General features: G+C 40.2%; 1 protein-coding gene across 6 annotated transcripts in view; it reads left to right on the top strand.

Moving 5' to 3' along the window:
* The window catches only part of ZNF521 (zinc finger protein 521), a 527,781-nt gene extending 502,677 nt beyond the window's left edge, over positions 1–25,104 (top strand). For all 6 annotated transcript variants that reach the window (XM_069731222.1, XM_069731224.1, XM_069731227.1 and 3 more), the window contains one exon: positions 24,227–25,104. In XM_069731222.1, the coding sequence (XP_069587323.1) occupies positions 24,227–24,256 (30 nt within the window). In that variant the 3' untranslated portion in view covers positions 24,257–25,104. The remainder of the gene's footprint in view (positions 1–24,226) is intronic.
* Positions 25,105–27,374: the final 2,270 nt, after the last annotated feature.

Raw genomic sequence — 27,374 nt, 5'->3', positions numbered from 1 at the left:
AGAATTCTTACCCCAAAGCGATAATGTGATATGCCATTATAGAGAAAATCCACTTTGAAACTGACTTCAAAATAGGTCACAAAGCTAGTGCATGAATCCATCTCATTATTTGCTGCCTAACACCTACCCTAAGTGGCGATTAACATTCCATCACTAGCACTATGTCAGACGTATCACCTGTGAAAAACGTGTGTATCTGTCATTCCTGCACAGATCGTTACATGCACAGGAGTCTTATTAGAGTATATCACACATGTGTCATGCCAGGAATGAATGATATGCACACAAGATTTCACTGGTGGTACCTGTGGCATAGCGGAAGTGATGACATGTCAGTTGATCACTTAAGGTAAGGAATAATGAGGCAGATAGACTGAGTGTATCAAGGCATCTTCAATGAAGTTCCAGCCATAAAATTTCAAAGTAAATTTTCTCAGTTTAGGCTCACCTGGTGCTAGGTTCAGTAAGCATCAGGGTGAACACACGGGCTGAAGGCAATAGCAGAGCGGGCAGGACTTGCTGGATGGCACGTGGAACTACAAGAACTAGGACAACAAGGTAAACTGGGTGGCAGGCAAACAAGCAGAGCAGGACACACAAGAAGATACAGTGGTGTAGACAAAGACATGAACTGAGGAAGAGCCAGTCCAGGAATTACTGTAGCATAATGTGAGCAAGTTCAGAGCTGGGATCATTTTGCTTAAAGCAGATGAAGGGTTAATCAGCAAACTAATGGATAGGTGCTGGCTCCAGAGAAGAGGCAAACTTGTGTATAGAAAAGATGCATTTGGATGCAGGAGTGTTTGAAATATGAACAAGTCCAGATAACACTTCTTTATGGACTGCGCCAGAAAGTAGATGCAGGTTGTAGAAACCATGGAAATTTGTAGAGATGATTTTTGAGAGTACTGGATGGCTGCAAACTCCAAAGCACACGGTAACTGAACACAAAGCTTACTCAATAGTCAGACACAAGTGTCTGCATCAACCCTGAAAGGCTTTGGGTGATGATGTCATTGAAAATCACCAGCCAACTTGTAAAACTCATGCACAGCAATGTATATTGGACAAATGAGAAGGGAGTAGAACCCGGCACTGGGGTTGAGTCAGAAGCATTACATTCTGTGCAATGGAACATCGTTTTTGGGTCAAGAAGTAAATACTGGTGTCACGAGCGGGTCATGTCTTTCTGGTAGATCTGGGGTTAGAAAGTCACTATGCATTATGAATCACAGATCTTCCATTTAGCCGATGTGTTTGTGTTTCATATTAAATGGATTTAGTTTCGTTTGGTGCTGAAGAGGTTAAAACCCTTTCTATGCTGGTTAAAAACTTTCAGCTCCATCTCACAGCTGTTCCTGACCTGGTCATTTACTTTCCCCATAAAATCTGGTCAGACCTTCTCTTACTTGCCAGTGAAAGTTTTGCTTCCTAGCTCCTTGGAGATGCTGTACTGAATTGGAGATCGTTATTCCTTCTGGAGATTGTTGTCTGCTGTTTTGGGGTGTATGCTTTCCTTATTGTCGTTTTCCCATTTGGTTGGTACATTCCTATCCCTCTCTAAATACCTCTCTACCTTTGGTGAGTGTTTTTGTATGTTTGTTACTTTCTGTTATCCCTTTCTGTCTTGCATGTTAATAGACTAGCATTTCTATCCCAGGCCTCCTGGGGTAGGGGACAGCTTAGGGAATAACAGGAGAACAGTAGAGCTGGTGGCCCAAACCTCCTTATCTTTAGCGGTACCTTTGGGAGCAGGGATAGTTAGAGCCCCAGTCCTAGGGACAGTTAAGGGCCCCTTTCCTTAATCACGTACAGCCACTGTGTGACATCTGGAACTAGTCTTAGTCTAATACCATGTAACATAATGTACATAGTTTCCTAACACTACTAAAAGGTTTGCTTTAAAGCACCTGGTAGAAGCAGATGCAGCAGCCATACATGGGTGGATGTAGGCGCAAAGATGCAGTGAGGTTCTGATCTTGCTATGAGAAGAGGATCTTCTTCAATATTTTGACCTAATTACAAAATAAATATAAATTGCATTGTGAGATGTCTAGTGTCTCTGATGTGTACAGAAATCTAATGTAACCCCATGGGACTTGCAGGCCACAACTCATTCTTAGTTCTACATCTGAGAGATTTCCTGATGGATTTCCTGGCAGCTCCATGCACCCAGGCTGATATTTGTAATGAATTGATTTGTTGTGTGTGCTAGGTTTGACCTTTAAGCTGATACATAGAGAGCAGGATGTTGTCTCCTTCACCCAATGCTGATCTTTCTTGCTAATATTTGTCCCATGGTGATGCCACCTTGCATTAAAGGCAGGTTCGTAAACTTTCTTGGTGTCTGAACATGTTGAGGACTACTTCTCATCAATGAACCCTTTTTAAAATATTTAAAGTATATTTGTCAGAATCAAAGCAGAATAAAAATTGCACCAAGTTCCTATTTGTCCCAAGCTAATACTCATCATACACTATTTAGCGTATCTCATTCTGTTTGCTTTATTAGCCACATTAGATCTAAATTAACCGATGACCTGATGATATGTTGGCCAGATTGTTTAGAAGTACTTTTTTGCTTTACTACAGAACAAATGTTATATTTTTTTATATCACTTTACTAGGGTGTAATAGCTAGCACATAATACAGTGTCCTATACTAAGCTTCTTTGTGGTAAGGACGAAAAATGGGGGTTCACTGGAAGAGGAAAAAACCTTTCAAAGGGTTGACCCATGATAAAAAAAGTTTGGTAGTCACTGACATCCTGTTCTATCTTTAGAACAATATCAGCATGCAGAGAGTTCTTTAGCTTTTGTATGGTACATTATATTTTGTACATTATATCATAGTTAGTCGTGTCGGCAATTTGAGGATAACTGTGCATTTGATGTGTTGAGAAACGAGTATATTTCAGTTGTCTTATTCATTCAGTGTTTTATCGAAGTTTCACAGTTTTGTCCTACATTACTGTATTATCCCTCACAGGGACTGGCAAGGACTTCTTATAGTCCTCACCCATATACTATTCCTTACAGTAGGGGTGGGCAAATCATTTTCCCGAGGGTCCATATGAGAGACAATGACTGTTATGGAGAGCCAAACCAATATGCTGAAATTAATTATGCTCAATATTAACACAGATTCATTATAATTATTTAAATATTATAATCACTTAATATTGAGCAGACGTATGCTGACACCCCTATGTATCATTTGAGCCAACACACAGCCCCCTATATACTGCATTAGTGCACACAGCCCCTATATCCACTATGAGCCCCCACACAGCACCACTATATACAGTATGAGTCCCGACACAGCACCTCTATATACAGTATGCACCCACACACAGCACCCTATATACACGCAAACATCCCATACACATAGGAAAAATAAACAAAACAACACATACTCATGTGGCACTCTGCTCTGGTCTCCGGTGCCCTAATTCCCTGCACAGCAGAAGCGATATAATGGCATCATTATGTCTGCTGTCTCAGCCGCAAACACTGAATGGTGGAAGATGAAGCCAGCGGCTCTGTCCTCCACCAATGTATTCATTGCTGAAGATCGGATAGTGGTGACATTAAAGCGAGCAGCAGCAGGCAAAAGCATGGTGTGGCCAATGTTTTCAGCCCTTCATCTGTTTTGGTACACAGACCGGACTGGAACAGCTGTGGCCAGATGTGGCCAGTGGGCTGCACTTAGCCTAGGTCTGCCTTATAGGGGAAATTGGAGACATGACTATCTATATGGGCTTGAATCAATTTTTCCATCTATCCCAAGACTGGACAAAGACTAACTTAAACTAGGCCCCCATATTCTCAAGGGCCTCATAATAACTGTAATGTGTGTCCAGCCAGAGTCAGTATATAAGTATTAACCTACTCATTTACGTGTTACATCTAGATTTTATCTTTTTCCAGATAATGAAAGATTTGTTTTTTGTTGTTTTTTGTTTTATTTCAAACAAATAATTGGTGTTTGTGATAATTTGGTATTTATTGAATAAGCATTTTCATTTGTGAAGGCGGAGCACCTATTATGTTTCCATTTTGATTACAGTAATAATAATTATAACAGGTAATGGAACAATTTTTGTTTTTGCCCTATAAGTCGTCTACAAGTGGCTTAGAGATTTTTTTTGTCCCAGTTAGTCTAATGAAGCTATTCTTCTGTACATTTTGTAAAGGCGAAAGGCCTGTATTAGATTTAAATTAGAATAAGTGGCACTTCTTTATCGCAGGTTCCTTTGAGGACTGATTAGAAAGCTTGCCTCCTGTTGCCAGCCTCTTCATACTGGGAAGTATTGCTGTGTATGCCTGTTTATAGCTTACCTTTGAATTTCTACAAGTATTCACCGATGCACAGTAGATTGGTCTCTGATAAGCACGATTTTGCCTTTATTTCAGCATCAAATTAAATACTTAAATGTCCACCCCCCTAATTATGCAGTTTTGTCGTAATGAATTAAAATTGACTTTGAGAAGCAAATTGAGGGAATAGGAGATTCACAGATTAGTTTCTCCATAGTTACAGCACATCTCTGAGTATTGAAATTAAAATACTCTGTTTCCCATGTCTATGGCATCAGCTAAGGGTAGGCACGAGTGGGGGGAATGAACAGTAGAACCCAGTGAGAGGGCCACCTACTCATTTTTTTTTTACAGGAAATTCTGGTTTTTAACTTTAACTCTTAAATGATGGTTTAACTCAGAATTGTAATATGTATTATATGATTGCATTGTAAGTTGAAATAGAGATTTAACAAGCATTTCATTTTTATTTTAAACTTTGCATGTTAAATCTGACTTCTAGTCTAATTGTAACGTGAGTACTGGTATTTTGCAAGGCAGTTTGGTGTGTATAACTCTTAGGGCAGGTGCAGACGGAAGTATATTCTCTCATCGGAGAGAATCGGGGCAATTATGAAAATGACACTCTGATCAAACTTTATGATTATAGTGTGATCTGATTCTCTTGGATGAGGAGAAGATGGAGAAAAAAATGTCTCCATCTTCTCCATTCTCTAAGTGTGCAGAAATCACACTGCACGCAGATGTCATCCAAGTTCAGTCCGATGTTTTCTACCACTCATTACTTGCATCTCCGAATATCGGATTATACTCAGGCAGCGATTTTGGACATGTGTAAGACCCCGTAGACTAACATCCGTCCAAGTGTGATCCAATGTTTTGTCAGATCATCCTTAGACAGAAATTGCACGCATTGTCCACACCCACCCTTAATGTTAACAACTAAACTGCAGAGAAAGTAGAAATTAAATTCAGGAAAACACAGTCTGGGAATAATGCAACAGGTTTGGGTAGTATATTATTCTCTATCTCGAGCAGATAGGCCAATTATCTGCACCTTTAATAGGAAAAATATATATGTATTAGTGGGAACAGGACGAGCCTTGTGGTGGAACAGTCTGTATCTGATCAGAACAGTACCAGATTTTTCTTATCAGTTTTTTGCAGCTAGTCGATTCACCAGATGCACTTACACAGTCTTCTGACTAGCTTGTCCAAGCAGGAACAATGATCTTGTCTGAATCTTAGACCAATTTGTCTCTCTCTGGCGGTTGACACTTATGTATGATTGCTTCTAGGCTGTCAAATGTCATTCCCAACAGTAAATGCCTTCCAGAATGCCTAATTTCCACCACTATAGTGATTATGGCTTCATGAGATTTGTTGTCTGCATTAGAAGGACAGCCTTTGGTATCCATGTCTTTCTGAAATATCTTGAGAATGGACAGTATATATGTACCCTGATGGTTGGGGGAGGTAATAGTACTCAGAATAGCATTAAGAGCTACAGGTTGTGCACTCCAAGCCTAGGTCTCGTAAAAGAGATAATCCAGCTGGATATCATAAATAGTGATTCTGCCACAGTTACCCTTCGAGTAGTTACCCCCACTGGGATTAGAAATATGTTGGCATATCCTAAACAGTCTTTCATTGACATATACATTTTAAGAATGCCTTTACTTTGGTCAAGTTTAGAGGCATGAAATATATTTATGACAAAGTATATAATTGGTGGAGAAAGGTTGAACTTGATGGACCTAGGTCTTTTTTTCAACCTATTGAAATAGAGATTGCGTTCTCCTACAAGAAGTGCTCTCACATATACCGTAGTGAAGTGCCTACATTGTATAAAGAAGGTATTTCTGCCCGTTGGAGGGTACCCCTGCATGAGAACGCCAAAACATTCTGTATGATGTCCTTTAGGGAAACATTTTTGATTATTCATAGAACATCCTTAAATTGTATGCTCATGTAATGTAGGCATTATATTCTCTCTTCTTTACTAAAATAAAGATTAAAATATATGACTGACTTGAAGCCTAGTAGGTTGTGCACATGCTGAGTTAATATATGTTGGATAACAGACTTCATTTTACAATTGACTCGGTAAGAGATGTGAATACAGGTCAAGGAAGCGTTCCCTTTTCTGCTATCTGTACTCCATATACCACCCCAGTCATGTTCTATAGATCTCCAGTACAGACATATAGAATTGAGCTCACTCTTATCTCCAGAAACACTGTCAGTGATTTCTTCTGCCATTTGATGCTGAATACATTAAATGGGTAAATGCGTGTACAAAACCAGCCTGCCACCAAGTCAACCGCACATAAAGCGTTCCTTTCATTTAAAGACCTCTCACATGTGTTTGTACACAGCAACAAGAAATCCGTATTTGAAAGGTTGCCCTTTGCATACAAATTGCAGCTCTGTGTGCACCCCCTTCTAATTGGTTGACCTTTTGAATCCAGCGGACGAGGGTTTAAATCCTAAGACCGCCAGTCACTTCAGGATTTGAAATCAATGCACGGATCTGGCAAAGAACTATAAAGGAATATGTCAGCTGTTGGCACATAAATGCACCTTCTTGTAAGAAAACAAGCGAACAATATAAGGAGCCATTGTTCCATTAAGTATTTTCTGCAGGAAAAAAAAGGTTAGAAGACATTGACAACACCATGAATGTGCTGAATGTTTCGCTGTAATTATTATTAATTTAAGGTTCCATTATTTGTAACCAATACAGGACCCAGCATTTAAATATTTAGTAGGAGTTTAATTGAAGCTGAGCGTAGAGGGGCATGAAATACAACGGCGGCACAAAGAGTGTGTTGTGAAGACATTTGGGGAAACTTTTACCCACAAAGAGCTCAGACATCGGCATTGTGCCACACAGGGAGAGCCTTTTCAAGCTATTTTTCAGGTATGAACACGGCAGAGAGGTGCACAGATATATGGCTGGAAAGCACAAATGTATTAAATTAAACATTACAGCGGAATTTAAAGACGAGCAGAGACTGGCATATGTGCACATCTGTCTGAACAGCGCTGTCTTAATCTCTGAATATATTACTTGGAAGAGCAGCCACATTCAGCTTTATACAGGTATTAGTGAGAGTTTATCTATGAACTGTGTATATAGGTAATGTATCGAAAGCTGTATAGTGAATGTTGCTTGGAAAGTTGCTTAAAGCGGCTATCTAGTCTAAGATGATAAGTCGGTAGTCACTCTGTGGAGCATTGCATGGCTTACAAGTCTTCTTAGGGTATGTGTCCACGTTCAGAATTGCATCAGGATTTGGTCAGGATTTTTTGCAGGTAAAATCCTGACCAAATCTGCACCTGAGGTCACTGGCAGGTCACCTGCGCTGTCCTTGCGTTGTTTCTGCAATGTAAGGACATGCTGCGTTCTTAAAAGACGCGCCGCATGTGCGTTTTCGCGGGTCTGCCCCATGCGTCTTTTAATGCATAGTGGAGATGGGATTTCATGAAATCCCCTCCACTATGCTGTAACATCTGGACGCTGTGTTTTTGACGCTGCGGCTCAACGCAGCGTAAAAAAACGCAGCGTTTCTGGAACGTGGAAATATACCCTAAGGGTACTTTCACACATCAAGTTTTCGCTGTCAGGCTCAATCCGGCTAAATTTCAAAAAACCGGATCCGGTGAATGTTGCAGCCAGATCCGTTTTTTCCCCATAGACTTGTATTATTGCCGAATTGCGCTGGATGACATTGCATTTTGTCCGTTTTTCGCCGGATCCGGCAAATCTGCCATTTCCGGTTTCTGGAAAAAATGTCCATAGCAACGTTTTTTGTCTCCGGCGAAAAAGCCGGAAGTGCCGGCGCTTCCAGCTGTTTGCTAGAATGGAAGCCTATGGGAGCTGCAAGGCGCCGGATCCGGAAAATAACAGATTCCGGCACCGGATTCCGTTTTTTTAAACTGAGCATGCTCCAAATTTTTTTTTATCCAATAATCTAGATATGCTAGCCGAATGCATCAAAAAAACGGATCCATCACATCAGTCTTTCACAATCTGCGCTGGATCTGGTTTTTTCAACATTTGCTGGATTGTGCCGATGCAAAAAACCTGATGTGTGAAAGTAGCCTAATAAGGCCATGCTCACACATTCAGTATTTGGTGAGTTTTTTACCTCAATGTTTGTAAGCCGAAACCAGGAGTTTGTGAAAAATGCAAAACTGGTTCATGTGTTTCTATTATACTTTTCCTCTGATTGTTCCACTCCTGGTTTTGGCTTACAAATACTGATGTAAAATACTGAACATGTAAACTTGGCCTCACGGTGAAATTTCTGGTTAGTTGGGAGGTATTTTTGGTCTTTTCTGCACTCTTTATTGTTGGGAAAGGGACTAGGCCCTGAAGTTGAAGGACAATTCTCCATTTCCAATCCACCCAAAACAGCCCATGGTGTGGAGGGCTTAATGAGTTTTCACATGTAATTTTTTTCTCATACAAGTAAAATTGTCTATGCTTTCTTCAATGCAGTGAATCCATTTTTGGTTCTTGTGTCAGTTTTTTCAATTCGTGTTGCTTCTGTTTTTCTCACATGAAGAAAAAAAACTCTTTGTTACACAGTAAAATACAGACAATACATGGATGGCAAGTCAAGTTTGATCCACAACACATGGCATCTATTTTTTTCTTCATTTTTTTTCTTTCGCACAATCAGTGAATTTGTGAAAAGATACATTAATTCTAATAGTTCTAAAATCTATCCCCCCCAAAAAAAAACAGGTAGGACATGTTCCCCCCAAAAATGACATGTGAAATCCAACAGTTGGCAAAAAAATTAAACTATAGTAAATGGTGCTCACATTTTGGCTTACCATGCAGAATGGTGTCAGATGCTGGTGCTAGTTCCAGGATTTCACATTGAGGAACAGTAAAACTGTTTATTTAGGTTTGGTCAACAACAGCCAAGGATTTATTTTTGCATTCTCATACTGTGAAATACCTGCTATGCTGTCTCTGAAAATAAATAAAGCTGATTGTTGACAGTTTTGAACCTTATTTCCCACATTGAAGAGAAGTTTCTTTGCGAGCCAACCATCTTACCAAAGGTTGATGATAAGGATATCACTCGAGTATCTGAGTGCTCGGATGTGCTCGGCACTCGGTAAGCATTAGCCCGCACTCGAATTTGAAACTCGAATACCGGCCCTGAATGTTTGGCTCCTGTTACGCACCCAATAAGCATGCGAGGATTGCATATGAGTCCTTGTAATGCCAAAGCCATCTTGTTAGTGGTATTACTGTGATTGGCCAGCCGTATGATATCATCAGAGGTTGTAAAAGAACAGGTGCCACCATGCTCAGCTCACTGACACCATTGAACAGCTCAGGGACAGTTCTTATTGGAGGGAGGAAGTGCTTGTCCAGGGCTGTGTGTGAACCTTCATACTTACAGCTTTTATAAGGGCTAAATCTGTGCTTTGTGGTTTGTATCAGATACATTCTGCATTTACCCTAGGGAGGGATTGTTGCAGGGGCAGGAAGAGTGGCAGAATACAGTCTCTAGGTAGGGCTTAGGGTTTGCAGTCCATTGCTAAATATATATATGCTGCACATGACCTCATTTTTTTGGAGGGGTGGTGAAAAAGTTGACTATATTTTCATCCATATTATTGTGTGCTTTGTGGTACATTTCTGTTGTATATAACACTCCAAAAAAAAGCTTTGAAAATCTTTTCTGGATTCAAATACTCATCCATACAGTCTTATGTGCTTTGTGGTACATTTCTGTGGTAGATAACACTTAAAAAAAGCATTGAAGTTTTTTCTTGATTCAATCACTCATCCATACAGTATTACGTGCTTCATAGTAAATTTCTGTGTTATATCACACTATAAAAAAGAGTTGTAAAATTTTTCTGGATTCAACTACTCATCGATAAGAGTATTAAGTGCTTTGTGATACATTTCTGTGTTAAATAACACCCAAAAAAAAGCATTGTAAAAGTTTTCTGGATTCAATTGCTCTTCCATATAGTATTACATACTTGGTGGTACATTAGGTTGGTATGTAGTACTCCAAAAAAGTACAATGTGTTTTCGTGACATTAGGATGGGGTGGTATATAACACTCTAATAAAAGAGTTGAAAAATTTGTGCGGATTCAATTAGTGACTCTTACAGTTTAACTCTGTTTTTGTTACATTATAGTGGTATATAGAAAAAAAAAAAAAACTTCCAAAATGTTTTATGGATTCAATTAGTTTAACGTACTTTGTGTAAAATTACACAACAAATTTAAGTAATGTACTATTTTATTTTCAATGGAACATACAAAAGACTACACTGTTCTACACTCTTCAGCATTGAAATTGCAACACTGGGGCTAGTCCTCATGCGGATCTGCTGCACACCCGCAACACATCCTCAGAAATCTGGGAGTTAGCCTCAAATTTCTGCTATAGATCAGTAATTATATGTCTAATTTGTAGTATGCTAATCCAACACGTGAACATATTAAGATGTAGCAAGTTCCATTTTGGCTCTATAAAAATTGAAATACAAGAGGTACGCTATTTGCATAGGTTTGTTATTTTAGTCTTTTCAACTATGCATGCTATGACAATATTAATACATTTTCCCTATTTGCCACACTGATTAAAGCATTAGACTACTTTATAAAGTAAACTGCACCTGTTTCCTGTTATAATGGCTTGTGCAAACGACCATAAAAAATTGTGCAATCTGTCGCTTAGACCGATAGCACTCGTCCTCTTGTTATTCTGTGATGCTATGCACATGTCAATTTCATTTTTCTCAGACCGTATTGGTTCGAGGAATATTTTGCAGCATTCACAATCTGTCTCCGAGAATCGAAGGGCACTCACCTGTTCAACTCTATGGGTCAGTGAAAAAAAATCGGACCGCTCTCGGATGACATCCAAGTGCAGTCCAATTTTCACGGACTTACAATGTAAGGCCGGTTTCACAGGTCAGGCGACAGTTTCCTCACGTACTGGAGACACTGACTCACGTAGACACATTGAAATCAATGTGTCTCTGCACATGTCAGCGTGTTTTCACGGACCGTGTGTCCGTGTGCAAAACACGGAGACATGTCAGTGTTCGTGGGAGCGCACGGATTACACGGACCCATGAAAGTCAATGGGTCCGTGTAAAACACGTACCGCACACGTCCGTGTGCAGTCCGTGTGCCGTGCAGAAGACAGCGCTACAGTAAGCGCTGTCCCCTCCACGTGGTGCTGAAGCCGCCATTCATATCTTCTGTCCAGCAGCGTTCGCTGGAAAGAAGATATGAAAAATCCTTTTTTTTTCGTGTTTTAAATAAAGATCCCTGTCCCCGCCCCCCTCCCACCCCCTGTGCGCCCGCCCGCTGGTAATAAAATACTCACCTGGCTCCCTCGCAGCGTCCTTTCAGCGCCAGCTTCTCCTGTATGAGCGGTCACGTGGTGCCGCCCATTACAGTGATGAATATGCGGCTTCACCTCCCATAGGGGTGGAGCCGCATATTCATCACTGTAATGGGCGGCACCACGTGACCGCTCACACAGGAGAAGCTGTGGCGAGGACAGAACGCTGCAAGAGAGCCGGGTGAGTATTTTATTAACAGCGGGGGGGGGGGGGCGCACAGGGGGTGGGAGGGGGCTGGGGACAGGGATCTTTATTTTAAATACTTTTCATATCTTCTATCTAGCGAACGCTGCTGGAGAGAAGATGTGAATGGCGGCTTCAGCACCAGATGCAGGGGACAGCGCTTATCTCTAGCGCTGTCTCCTGCACGCTCCATGTGGTACCCAGTCGGCACACGGGCGGCACACGTGTGCCACACGGATGGCCTACGTGAGCTCACGGACACGCGGTACCGGAATTATCTGGACGTGTGAGACTGGCCTAAGGAAGAGAATCTTTTTTTAATTTCTCCATCTTCGAGAAAATCAAATCACAATCTGAACAGACTCTGATCCCAGCATCACTGTTTGATCAGAGTGTGATTAGCGTAACCCTAGCCTTAAGAAGAGAAAATAATCTATGCACTCCTCAACATTGAACTAACAAATCAAAGAAGGAAAAGTCAAGGAATTATGGAAATCACAGGATCAATACACATGTTAATGATAAGCAAATGATGAAAAATTGGAAACAAACATTTTCAAAACATCTCTGTTTATTTAGTATAACGTGCCCCACAAAAACAAAGCAGCTCTAGACTTGTTTCACATCAAGCACATCTGAAACATCACTGTTCTGGAACTGCAAAGAGCTGCCAGCAGTGGATTTTGATGAATTATGATTTTTAGGGCTCCTTTCCACTTGCGAGATAAACGTCCGTGTCTCGCATATGAAAACCAAGCTCTGGCACCGGCACTTGGGAGCGGAGCGTGCGGCTCCATATGTTGCTATGCAGCGCATTCTCCGCTCCCCAGTGGCGGCGCCAGAGCTTGGTTTTCATATGCGAGACACAGACGTTTATCTCGCAAGTGGAAAGGAGCCACTAGAGTCAAGATGGCGCTCATTAAATCTTCACATGTTCACACGTGTCAGATTAGAAAACTGAAAAGTGACCATAGAATTACTGATAGATAACAGAAATGTGATCTGTGGATTTGCTGCAGATTTACACCAGATCTGCATCAGGACCATCCCCATTGTTAATCATTGTGCCAAATTCTCTGCTTTTCTATGCAGTATCCATGCGGGTCTTGGTTATTGGATCCTACCTGGTGCCCGCTGCCCCACATTGGTAAGCGCTACTCTTTACATTTTGACTTTGTGCTGTGGGATATTTTTACCCACAAGCCAACATACAAACTGATTTTCGGCAGCCCTGTATCTTGCAATTATGCATGTTGGTCACTCGGGCAGCTCACACCAGGGGATATCCACTCTTATCATCCTTATGCACTTTATTATATACTATCTGAAGAGCCCGGCGTTGTCTGGGCATAGTAAATATCTGTGGTTAGTTATAGCACCTCACATCTCTTATTTTCCCATCATGCCTCTCATTTTCTCCCTTACACCTCTCATTTTCCCCCTCACCCTCACTCCTCTTATTTTCCCCGTCACTCCTCTCATTCCCCCCTAACACTTGTCATTTCGACCTCACATCTGTCATTTTCCGATCACTCCACTATTTTCCCTCACTCGTCTCATTTTGCACTCACACCTTTTCATTTTCACCTCACACCCCTCATTTTCACCTCAGTATATACATGTTTGTCATCTCCCTTATATATAGTATACACATGTATGTCTTCTCTTGTATATAGTATATACCTGTATGTCATCTTCCCTTTAAATAGTATATACCTGCTGTATGTCATCTCCTCCTGTATATTGTATATAACCATGTGTCATCTTCTCCTGTATATATTATATACCTGTATGTCATCTCTTCTGTATATACTATATAACTGTATGTCATCTCTTCCTATATATAGTATATATCTGTATGTCATCTCCTGTATATAGTATATACCTGTGTCATCTCCCCTGTATATAGTATATACATGCTGTATGTCATCTCCTCCTCTATATACCCATGTGTCATCTCCTCTTTTATATAGTATATTCCTGTATGTCATCTCCTCCTGTATATAGTATATACGTGTGTCATCTCCTCCTGTATATAGTATGTACCTGTAAGTCATCTCCTGTATATAGTATATACCTGTGTATCATCTGCTCCTGTATATAGTATATACCTGTGTGTCATCTCCTCCAGTATATAGTATATACCTGTATGTCATCTCCTCCTGTATATAGTATATACCTGTGTGTCATCTCCACTGTATATAGTATATACCGGTGTGTCATCACCCCTGTATATAGTATGTACCTGTATGTCATCTCCCTTGTATATAGTATATACCAGGTTGTCATCTCCTCCTGTATATAGTATATACCTGTATGTCATCTCCTCCTGTATATAGTATATACCTGTGTGTCATCTCCCCTGTATATAGTATATATGTGTGTCATCTCCTCCTGTATATAGTATATACGTAAGCCCGCAAGGGCAGGGTCCTCGCCCCTCTGTATCAGTTCGTCATTGTTAGTTTGTTTACTGTATGTGGTATTTGTAACTTGTATGTAACCCCTTCTCATGTACAGCACCATGGAATCAATGGTGCTATATAAATAAATAATAATAATAATAATAATATACCTGTGTGTCATCTCCTCCTGTATGTAGTATATGCCTGTGTGTCATCTCCTCCTGTATATAGTATATACCTGTATGTCATCTCCTCCTGTATATAGTATACAGGTATACGTGTGTTATCTCCTCCTGTATATAGTATATACCTGTGTGTCATCTGCTCCTGTATATAGTATATACCTGTGTCATCTGCTCCTGTATATAGTATATACCTGTGTGTCATCTCCTCCTGTATATAGCATATACCTGTGTGTCATCTGCTCCTGTATATAGTATATACCTGTGTGTCATCTCCTCCTGTATATAGTATATATCTGTGTGTCATCTCCTCCTGTATTAGACCGCGTTCACACGTTATTTGGTCAGTATTTTTACCTCAGTATTTGTAAGCTAAATTGGCAGCCTGATAAATCCCCAGCGAACAGGAAGCCCTCCCCCCTGGCAGTATATATTAGCTCACACATACACATAATAGACAGGTCATGTGACTGACAGCTGCCGTATTTCCTATATGGTACATTTGTTGCTCTTGTAGTTTGTCTGCTTATTAATCAGATTTTTATTTTTGAAGGATAATACCAGACTTGTGTGCGTTTTAGGGCGAGTTTCATGTGTCAAGTTGTGTGTGCTGAGTTGCATGTGCGACATGCATGTAGCAACTTTTGTGAGATGAGTTTTGTGTGGCGACATGCGTGTAGCAACTTTTTGTGTGTCGAGTTGCATGTGACAGGTTAGTGTAGGAAATTGTGTGCAAAAAGTTTTGTGCATGGCGAGTTTTGCGCGTGGCGAGTTTTATGTGTGGTGCGTTTTGAGTATGTGCAAGTTTTGTGTGAGGCAACTTTTGCATGTGTAGCAACTTTTGTGCGTGCATGTGGCAATTTTTCCGCGTGTGCAAGTTTTGAGTGTGGCGAGTTTTCCATGAGGTGAGTTTTGCACGTGTGGCGAGTTTTGCGTTAGCCTAACGTGTGGCGAGTGACGTGTGCACGTGTGGCGAGTTTTGAGCGTGGCGAGTTTTGAGTGGCGACTTTTGTGTTTCCACTTTTATGTGGTGAGGTTGGTGTATGTGTGGTGAAATGTGTGCTGAGGGTGGTATATGTGTTTAAGCACGTGGTAGTTTGTGGCGCCTTTTGTGTGTGTTCATATCCCCGTGTGTGGTGAGTATCCCATGTCGGGGTCCCACCTTAGCAGCTGTACGGTATATACTCTTTGGTACCATCGCTCTCTTTAAGTCCCCCTTGTTCACATCTGGCAGCTGTCAATTTGCCTCCAACACTTTTCCTTTCACTTTTTCTCCATTATGTAGATAGGGGCAAAATTGTTTGGTGAATTGGAAAGCGCGGGGTTAAAATTTCGCCTCACAACATAGCCTATGACGCTCTCGGGGTCCAGATGTGTGACTGTGCAAAATTTTGTGGCTGTAGCTGCCACGGTGCAGATGCCAATCCCGGACATACACACATACATACATATATACATACACACACACATTCAGCTTTATATATTAGATTGATTCCTGTATACTGTAGGCACTTTACATATTTTCTTGTAACGCTAATATAATAAAATATTACTAATTTTAAACCTATATGCTCCTTTCGTACTCCTTTTTCAGCATGTAAATAAGTAGCAGCAAATTTTTTTTCTGGGGCAGCTAAAGCTCCATAGCATTTGAGTGACGTGGAAATTCTACTGTGTGGGATGCAAATTGAACATTTCAAATCCATCACATATAATCACGTATAATATTCTCCACGTTATTAATGGCCAGACCTGAAAGTTGAAGAATCTGGGCTGCCCCAGCAATATTTTTTATGTCTGCGAGAAATTACTTTTTAGTAAAGCTTCTCATAATCCGATACGTTCCACGTAGTGATGATCGAACGTGCTCAGATAAGGTGTTACCTGATCATACTTGGTTGATGACCGAGTGGCTTTGGCGTGTTCAAAAAGTATGTTCGATTCTCTGCATCTGCATGTATCGCGGTTGTTTGACAGCAACACATACAGGGATTGCCAATCTCTGCCTGTGAAGAGGCTATCGAGACACGCAGGCGCGAGGAATCGAACATGTCTTTCGAGACACTCGGTCATCACCCATTCATGATCAGGTAACACCTTATCTCAGCAAGTCCAGTCATCACTAGTTCCAAGTATTCCTCCATTTTATTGAGAACCCAGCAACAGTCTTGAAAAAAAAACCACATTTTTAGCATTTATTTTCCTAAACTCTTTGGAAAGTGCACGGCGTTAAACCTGTCTTTAACTACTTGTAAATTACAACATGGGAAAAAGCACAGGGCAGTGCTAGAAAATCTCAATTAGAAAGTATAATTTAATAGAACGTGTATTGAACCAAATTCATCGATTAATGCAGATGATATAGCGCTCGCATTGATTCAAAGCAAACGATTTAGTGCTGAGAGCTCGGAGCCAAAACGATGCTACAAAACTCAGTTTAATGCTGTCCTTGAGAATTCCTTCACAAAGAAATTCTTTGTAATGTTCAGGGACTCGGCAGAATGCGGTATATGTCAGGCTGATCCCTGAGGATTGGATTTTGTGCTCTTAGAGCTGTTATGAGCCTACATTATATCCAAGGAGTAATTTTCCTTAGGGGTGCCCGGCTCGCTTGTGTCAATATTACAACATTTTAAGTCACGTACAGTATATGCTTCTGGGAGAAGAACAGGAGCCAGCCAGACTCATAATGGTCTGCATTCATTAATAAAGGCAGAAGCTTCTGTCCCTCCATTGCCCACAACAGGGATGCCTCTCCGGTCAGATGGGACTCGTACACACACATTTAAAGAGAGCTTTCTACTGAGTGGGCAGGAGATGAAATGTAGGACTTGCAGGCATTTCCGAAATCAGCTCTATGCCTGAGCATAGGGATGACCTTAATAGGTCAGAGTAGAATGCAGGTCAAAAGACTTATTATCTGGACTGTTGGAAAGCAATTGCTTTTGTAAGGAAGGGGAAAGAAAGCAGGAAAATAAGAAGAGCGCTTAAAGGCAGAGCACACATTGTTAGAAGCCTTGTGTCTGTGGTAATGCAGCTTAGATACGAATAACACAGGTATGCAAGGATCACACATCAATCCATTACAACTACACATTTACTGTATGTTCAGGGGCGCAGAAATACTTGATATTGTTTATCCTGGACGATGCAATGCTGTGGCAGTCAAGGCCTGATGAGACTTGCAGTACCACATCAGCTGGATGGCATCAGGTGCCTGTCTCACTTAGGTGAATACCGAGGGTGGTAGATCGAATCCTTGGCATCAGAAGAACGTAGAAGACCGTAATTAGTTCATCAGTAATGATAAATTACTTCTGTTTGTATACTTGAATTATGGAAAAAAATAACATGCTGCTCCAGTGCTGTCCCCATCTGTTGAAAGGATTTTGTACTGTATGTCTGGTGTTTTCTGCGTCTTTCTTCTGCAGTCAGAGATCCAGATATAGTGTCTGTTCATTCAGCTTGTCGTTTTCATATTATGTAAAGACATATAGTTACATAGTTACATAGTTATTAAGGTTGAAGGAAGACTTTAAGTCCATCTAGATCAACCCATAGCCTAACCTAACATGCCCTAACATGTTGATCCAGAGGAAGGCAAAAAAAACCATGTGGCAAAGAGTAAGCTCCACATTGGGGAAAAAAATTCCTTCCCGACTCCACATACGGCAATCAGACTAATTCTCTGGATCAACGCCCTATCAAGGAATCTAGTGTATATACCCTGTAACATTATACTTTTCCAGAAAGGTATCCAGTCCCCTCTTAAATTTAAGTAACGAATCACTCATTACAACATCATACGGCAGAGAGTTCCATAGTCTCACTGCTCTTACAGTAAAGAATCCGCGTCTGTTATTATGCTTAAGGCTGTGTTCACATGTTGCGGTTTTTTCAAGGTTTTTCCCGATAAAAACGCTATAAAACCGCAAAAAAAACGCATACAATAAGCATCCCATCATTTAGAATGAATTCCGGATGTTTTGTGCACATGATGCGTTTTTTTCCGCAAAAAAAACGCATACCGCACAAAATCCGGACATGCTCTATCTTTTTGCGGTTTTTCTGCGGATTTCCCACTCCAAAATGCATTGGGAAGTGTCCGGAAAAAACCACGGAAAAAACGCGTCAAAACCGCGGCAAAAACGCATCAAAATCGCGGCAAAAACGCATGCGGTTTTCTTGCGGATTTCATGCAGAAAATGTCCGGAATTCTCAGGAATTTTCTGCATGAATTCCTGAACGTGTGCACATAGCCTAAACCTTCTTTCCTCCAGACGTAGAGGATGCCCCCTTGTCCCTGTTTCAGGTCTATGATTAAAAAGATCATCAGAAAGGTCTTTGTACTGTCCCCTCATATATTTATACATTAAAATAAGATCACCCCTTAGTCTTCGTTTTTCCAAACAAAATAGCCCCAAGTGTAAAATAACCTATCTTGGTATTGCAGATCCCCAGGTCCTCTAATAACCTTGGTCACTCTTCTCTGCACCAGCTCCAGTTAAGCTATGTCTTTCTTATACACCGGAGACCAGAACTGTGCACAGTATTCTAAGTGTGGTTGAACAAGTGACTTGTATAGAGGTAAAATTATGTTCTCCTCATGAGCATCTATACCTCTTTTAATGCATCCCATTATTTTATTTGCCTTAGTAGCAGCTGCCTGACACTGGCCACTGAATATGAGTTTGTCATCCACCCATACACCCAGGTCTTTTTCATTGACGGTTTTGCCTATAGTTTTAGAATTAAGCACATAGTTATACATCTTATTAATTCTACCCAAGTGCATGACCTTACATTTATCCCCATTAAAGCTCATTTGCCATTTATCAGCCCAAGCTTCTAGTATACATAAATAATCCTGTAATATAAACTTGTCCTCCCCTGTATTGATTACCCTGCAGAGTTTAGTGTCATCTACAAATATTGAAATTCTGCTCTGTATGCCCCCTACAAGTTCATTAATAAATATGTTAAAAAGAAGAGGGCCCAATACTGACCCCTGTGGTACCCCACTGCTAACCGTGACCCAGTCTGAGTGTGCTTCATTAATAACCACCCTTTGTTTCCTATCCCTGAGCCAGCTCTTAACCCACTTACACATATTTTCCCCTATCCCCATTATTCTCATTTTATGTATCAACCTTTTGTGTGGCACCATATCAAAAGCTTTTGAAAAGTCCATATACACTACATCCACTGGGTTCCCTTGGTCCAGTCCGGAACTTACTTCTTCATAGAAACTGATCAGATTAGTCTGACATGAACGGTCCCTAGTAAACCCGTGCTGATACTGGGTCATGAGGTTATTCCTCTTCAGATACTCCAGCGTAGCATCCCTTAGAATGCCCTCCAGGATTTTACCCACAGTAGAGGTTAAGCTTACTGGCCTATAATTACCGAGTTCAGTTTTTGTCCCCTTTTTGAATATTGGTACCACATTTGCTATACGCCAGTCCTGTGGCACAGACCCTGTTATTATGGACTCTTTAAAGATTAAAAATAATGGTCTATCAATGACTGTACATAATTCCTGCAGTACTTGGGGGTGAATCCTATCCGGGCCCAGAGATTTGTCAATTTTAGTGATTTTTAGATGCCGCCGCACTTCCTGCTGTGTTAAGCAGGTGACACTTAAGGTACCTTCACACATAACGATATTGTTAACGATATCGTTGCTATTTGTGACGTAGCAACGATATCGTTAATGAAATCGTTATGTGTGACAGCGACCAACGATCAGGCACCTGCTGGGAGATCGTTGGTCGCTGAATAAAGTCCAGAACTTTATTTCGTCGCTGGACTCCCTGGAGACATCGCTGAATCGGCGTGTGTGACACCGATCCAGCGATGTCTTCACTGGTAACCAGGGTAAACATCGGGTAACTAAGCGCAGGGCCGCGCTTAGTAACCCGATGTTTACCCTGGTTACCATGCTAAAAGTAAAAAAAAAAAAAACAGTACATACTTATCTACAGCCGTCTGTCCTCCAGCGCTGCGCTCTGCACTCCTCCTGTACTGGCTGTGAGCCGGAAAGCAGAGCGGTGACGTCACCGCTCTGCTTTCCGGCTCCCAGACAGTACAGGAGGAGAGCAGAGAAGCAGAGCGCAGCGCTGGAGGACAGACGGCTGTAGGTAAGTATGTACTGTTTGGTTTTTTTTACTTTTAGCATGGTAACCAGGGTAAACATCGGGTTACTAAGCGCGGCCCTGCGCTTAGTTACCCGATGTTTACCCTGGTTACCGGCATCGTTGGTCGCTGGAGAGCGGTCTGTGTGACAGCTCTCCAGCGACCAAACAGCGACGCTGCAGCGATCCGGATCGTTGTCGGTATCGCTGCAGCGTCGCTAAATGTGAAGGGGCCTTTAATGTGGAATTTTTGTTATCACTGATCATATTGTCTGCCATGGGATTTTCTTGTGTAAATACTGATGAAAAAAGTCATTTAGCATATTGGCTTTTTCCTCATCCTCATCCACCATTTCACCCAGACTATTTTTAAGGGGGCCAACACTATCATTTTTTAGTTTCTTACTATTAACGTAGTTAAAGAATATTTTGGGATTATTTTTACTCTCTCTGGCAATGAGTTTCTCTGTCTCAATCTTTGCTGCCTTGATTTGCTTTTTACAGACTTTATTTAATTTTCTGTATTTATTTAATGCCTCATCACTACCTACTTCCTTTAATTCTCTAAATGCTTTCTTTTTGTCACTTACTGCGCACCTTACAGCTCTATTTAGCCATATTGGTTTCCTCCTATTTCTGGTATGTTTATTCCCATACAGTATATACTGTGCACAGGTCCTATCCAGGATGCTAATAAACGTCTCCCATTTTCTTTGGGTATTTTTATGTCTCAGGATATCGTCCTAGTTAATTGCACCAAGATCATCTCTCCGTTGGAAATTTGCCCTCCTGAAGTTTAGTGTCCGTGTAACCCCTCTACTACACATCTTATTCAAGGATACATGAAAACTTATTATTTTGTGATCACTATTCCCCAAGTGACCCCCAACCCTTATATTTGATATGCAGTCTGGCCTGTTGGTGAATATTAGGTCTAGCAGTGCCCCCCTTCTTGTTGGGTCCTGAACCAGTTGTAAAAGGTAATTGTCTCTCATAGTTGTCAAAAAACGATTACCTTTGCTGGAGCTGCAGGTTTCTGTTCGTCACTTTAAACTTCATTTATATTGTTTATTGCTGATTCAGAGACCAAAGTACAGAAAATACTGTATGGTTGTTCGAATATAAAGTGGAAAGACCACATGGCTCTGTAACGTGGGGCTTCTAATTGTCTTGTCTGACAAGTGATTTTTAGCAGTATGAAACAGATGATCTTGGGACTTCTAAATAGATTACGTCTGTTAATGGGAATCTGTCAGCAGATTTTTGCTATGTAATCTGAAGACAGCATGAAGTAGGGGTTAAAAGATTTCAATGATGTGTCACGTCAGGCTGTGTGCTGTTGTTTACTTACAATGAAGGATTTATCACCTGGTGATTATCATTGCCTGGACGACAGCAGTACTGGAGCCATGGTCTGTCTAAGCCCCCTTGTGATAAGCAGCATACACTCTATAGACAATGTTCATACAGAGCCTGGTGTGGGCGGGGTCAGCTTTCTCAACTCTGCTGCATTGCTAAATTTCAGAAAAATTTTTTTGTACAACACAAGGTTTATTACTCCATATTCACCCAGCACCAATAAAGTGAGCAGTGTTGGAGTTGGATGGGGGCGAGGCGTGACGACCTCCACTCATCAAATTAATGTGGTGATTGTTACCCCATAAATCTTACACCAGTCGCTGGAGTAAGATTAGTAGTGAGGCACACTTGCAGGCACACACTACTTCGGGCCTCACCTGATTAATTAAGAGTATACCTCACCTTAATGAATCAGGTGTCTCGCACTCAACACCTATCATGATAGGTGAGAAAAATACCGGTCTTCATGAGTCAGAGACATGGGCCTTATATTTCTTCTGAGAATGCACAACTTGCTAAAGTAAAACATACAGAGCTGTAATAATGCAGTCAGGCTCTGACTCAGGCTGCCTATGGTTTGGGACCATGAATCGATTGCCTTTTTAAAGTAATAAAATAAGCATTACTTACCTGTATAAAATCATATTCTCCAGTGTCTGGCTCTGCTGTTCCCCAGCGGTGATGGTCCAGTCTACAACTTTGCATCAACTTTTTTTTCAGAAAATGCCCTACCCCTCTAAGCCTAAATGCATTAGCTTTTGGCAAAATGTTTCTGCTGCCCACCCATTACCGGATAAGTCAAATAGTATCCAACTCCAAATATATCTCTATTTGGTATGGTATATATTTGTTGTAATAATGTCATATCTCAATACGGTAATGGAGAATGTATTAATACTGACATGTCATACACGAGTATGCTTGTATTAAATACAACTAATGCTTTTGGAAACATAGGTCACTTAATAAATTAGTTGCATCTTTGCCCTTCATGACCTGAAAAAGATTTTAATAGATGTGTGCTGCAATTCATCAGTTTCCTGGGAAAAATATATTAAATATATCCAGCCACAGAAGATGGCACCCTGTCCTGCCACAGAAGTGGCAAATTTTTGTACAGTGTTGCTTAAAACTTTTTTGCCAGTTTTCTGCCATGAATAAATGCTACTCCACGCGCTGATCAGTAAACCGTAGCGAGGACATTCAGCTCTAAAAAGTTGAATAATTCACACTGAATTTTTCCTTATATTTATTCCGTAATTATCCTTAGTATTAATTTTAGTTGGACCCTGGATCTCAAACAACAATGGACTCAAAAGCTGAACAAAAGACAACCATATCTAGCTGTGACTTTGGAACCATTCAGTTGCCAAATGTATATATTTTTTATGGGTTGATTCACAAACAACATACTAAATCTGTATCTGCACATATTCCAGGGAAGCCAAGAATAATTGTGCTGGGTGGACCCAAAAACCTCATGAGGACAATTAGATACTTGTTTGGATAAGTATTACATAGGACAGTTGACGAGCCCAACAAGGGAATTTTTCAAGACTGGTGCATAGGCCTGGAAGAAAGTGCGCCAAATTTGTATAGATTATAGTAAATTTATTGCACATGTTATAGGAATTTGATTGGGTTCGGTACAGTAAGTGTGTTCTGTGGCTGACCATGCCTCGAATGTAAAGCCTGTCTACTTTTAGCAAATTGTTGGGGTTGGCACAAACGGCAAAAAGTCTCGTTTGGAATATCAAGTTTTGCAATTTGTTGATGCTAAAAACTCACATAGAGGGAATGACAAGTTCCCTCTGGGACACCCCATAACTTTATTTTTCTGCTACCATAATGATATGTTCACAAGTTTATCAAGTTTAGACTCATATAAATTTGTATAGATCAGCAAAGTATGGTGCTTCAAAAACATCTGAAACGTCATCTTTGTATCTATAAAATGTGGTGAATTGCTTTCTATAACCTGACCAAATCTTGTGCGATCCATATATAATTAACCCTTCCCTTCGAGATGCTTGTACATATCCTGTCCTTATTGATCAATTGCTGTGGCATTGCTTCTTCCTGGCAATACAAATTCACTGTTAAATATTTATTATATCCTTGATTACGTCCCATGCATTCCTTTTCTTCAGTTATTTTCCTCTAGAAATGCTAAAGTATGTCTGGCACGGGAGACGCATGTTACAAACTAAGCCATTTTTCTCATTTCTTGTCTTTCAGAACCACACAATGACCCAGCATAGCAGTTAATGCAAAACACAGACTCATCTGAAGATCATTTGGAGGCACAGAAAAGGGAACACATTTTAATCTTTGCACGAAACTTTGATTGTTTATGTATATTATCCCAAAAAGCATTGTATTTTACCATAAACTTGTATTATTGGAACTGTTGGATGTTCATGTGTTTGGACTTTTGAGCACCGGATAAACTTATTGTATATACAGTGTTGCACATGTATTATGTTGTTCAAAATGAAAATAGTCTTATAAAGGCTGCCGACTTGGGCCCTATTCAAGGAGAAGGAATCGAAAAACCTGGGAAGGAAAAGGCTGACGTAACTGTGCGTATTTGCAGGCAAACCAAGAAAAAGGTTGTTTTTATTCCAGCTGTAGTCCAACTGCCTTTCCAGTCGATCTTGGTCTTTAATTGTCATTTTAATATAAAACAGCTGACATTTTTTTTATACTGCAGCAGACGATTCTTGCACAAAATAAAAAAAAAAGAAAAAAGCTTTTCTCATTAAATGGAAGAAAAATCTTGAATAAGGCCTATATAAATATATACATACATACATACATATATATATTTGTAAGCCTTGCGGTATGGCAGATAGCATTACCATATATGCAATAGTCGTTATGTAGATTGTCCCTCCGACTTTTTTCCGGAAGACCATTTTGTTGCTTTGTGTGTCCGAATTTTTTTGTTTCCCTTTTTTTCTTTCCTTTTTTATATTAATGATTACACACAGACAAAATTCTTGAATCTGTTACCCAACTTGTATGTTACTGTTATTAATGTTTACTCTGCCGTCTAAACCTGGAGATTACTGGAATTGTTTTCCAAAAGAAAATAAATTCAATTTATCAATGAATCATATTTTTGCATTTATTTATTTGTTTTTATTATTAATGGCTGCATTAGCGTAGACATCTGTTACATTACAAGAACCAGTGTTGATAAGAATGCATCCATCTCTGGTGGGATTTGGTCTGCTTGTTAAGACTTATGCATGTGCAAAGCAGAACTTTTTCATCTCATTAAGAATCAATCTATGGAAAGAAACTGAAAGGGAGAAGATACAGATTAGATATTAGAAAAAACTTTTTGACAGTGAGGGTGATCAATGAGCGGAACAGGCTGCCACGAGAGGTGGTGAGTTCTTCCATGGAAGTCTTCAAACAGAGGCTGGACAGACATCTGTCTGGGATGATTTAGTGAATCTTGTCTGGGACATCTGGTTGGACCAGATGACCCAGGAGGTCCCTTCCAACTACACCATTCTATGATATAAGTTAAAGACGTAGGACCAAATAATATGAAAGTGATGCAGATTTATAAAATAATGGAACTGCTAGGTGAGAAATCCTGGATAATAAAGAAATTTATTTTTTAAGGGGTATTGATTTTTTTAATCTTTAATTAAAAAAAAACAGTCTGGTATTTGCAGTGTAATTATCTTTTTTTCTATATGCTCCTAAATAAGTTATCTTATCATTATACAATTACAGATGCTAAACTGTCATCTTCTACAGTATAACTGTGTGACAGGAGCTGTGCAATCATCATCATAACTGTGATAGGAGTTTCGGTTCATTCCTGAAATCTATAAACCATCTTTTATCAGATAGTGGCAAATTTGGCTATCATTTAGCAGTATACAATACAGATTCCATCTTTTTGCCTGTTAAGCCAAAGAAAGAATAACCACACATTGTGTGCTGTGCTGCTGGGTGAATGAAGACTTCCAGTGGAAATGAGAAGATAAAATTTATGCAGTTTATTATCAACTTGTTTCTGAGTTAGACAGATTCCTTCATCGGGACAAAACATTCCCGTTTCCATTGGAATTCTTTATTCAACCAGCTTCCAATCCATGGTTTTCATTACTTTGACATGTCAATTTTATGTTGAGACTCCCGCTCAACACACTGAGCAGCACCGGCTGGTTTTCCATGTCAACATAGGATTTGTGCCTTACACAACCCTACAAGATGAGCACTACGGCATTTATAACGCTAAGTGTAATAATAACCTATGTGTGCTTTTGTCACCTTCTAGCATTTCCTCTAGTTCATACTGTATCATTCAGGAGTAAAAAATCATGCACCAACCTGACTTTTTTCATCTCCAAGAACCTATAATATAAAAACTTTAATTCTTACGGGACATCTGGTGCCTTTTCTGCTCCTTAGCATTGTTATGGTAATAGATGGTATAGATTTAGAGGATTTATTCTTTTTGAATCCCATAACCAGGTGTTTATCCCATGCACTATCTGCTTTTGCTAGGCTCCCCTGGGAGTCTTGAACCTTGCTCAGCTTTGTGTGAGATGGAAGGAGTGAAAATTGTAAACATTATTCCGGGTATTACTCAAACATTCTCATTATTATACAATTGTCTTGTAATGGAAGACAAGTCCATGTTCCAGTGACACATTGCATTCTGTCACATACTGTATTCGGCTGTGCCAGCAGCAGAACTATGAATGATGCAGGAGATTTCTGTGATTCAGATGAGGTTACAGAGCATGAGAGTAATGCATGTTATTATTACTAGGGATAAAATGATAAGTGTCTATACGGGAAGGAATAGGTGAGCAACTGAGAAAATGTGTTGTTGAAGCGATTGTTAGCAGTATAGTGTCAAACATTGATTTTGATACAAACATAGGAGGAAATATTAAAATGATCTTAAATGCCATGGGATTCCCATCGCAATGTATTGTATCCAAAATTCAGCCTACAAGTTCATGGTATAGTACAACATATTGGTTGGGAAGTATTTTTCAGTTTGCTAATCTTAACAGAATTGTATGAATATATGACCGGAATGCAAAAACCATTGAGAATATTTGCTCCAACTAGATCAAGTGGAAGTATGACATGGCTTACATTTTGTTTTGTATATTTTATCATTACTTTAAGGAGCAGATGTTATTTTAGTCTTTGCCTTTTCTCCATCTCTTTCCCTTTAAAGAAAGGTTAAAGGTAATCTGTTAGGTGATCCTTGCTGCCAGAACTACAGTCAAAGACAATTCACTGAAACAAGGACATAAGATTAAAAAAAATTACAGAAAAAATCAGCAGCCGTAGTTACCAACACCATGACACAACACAAATGCTCTGCAGGATGAGCATGCCC

Source organism: Ranitomeya imitator, chromosome 6 (assembly GCF_032444005.1).
Source record: "Ranitomeya imitator isolate aRanImi1 chromosome 6, aRanImi1.pri, whole genome shotgun sequence".
Classification (NCBI taxonomy): Eukaryota; Metazoa; Chordata; class Amphibia; order Anura; family Dendrobatidae; genus Ranitomeya; species Ranitomeya imitator.
The sequence above is the reverse complement of the archived record's forward strand: the minus strand, read 5'-3'. Positions and strand labels throughout refer to the sequence as shown.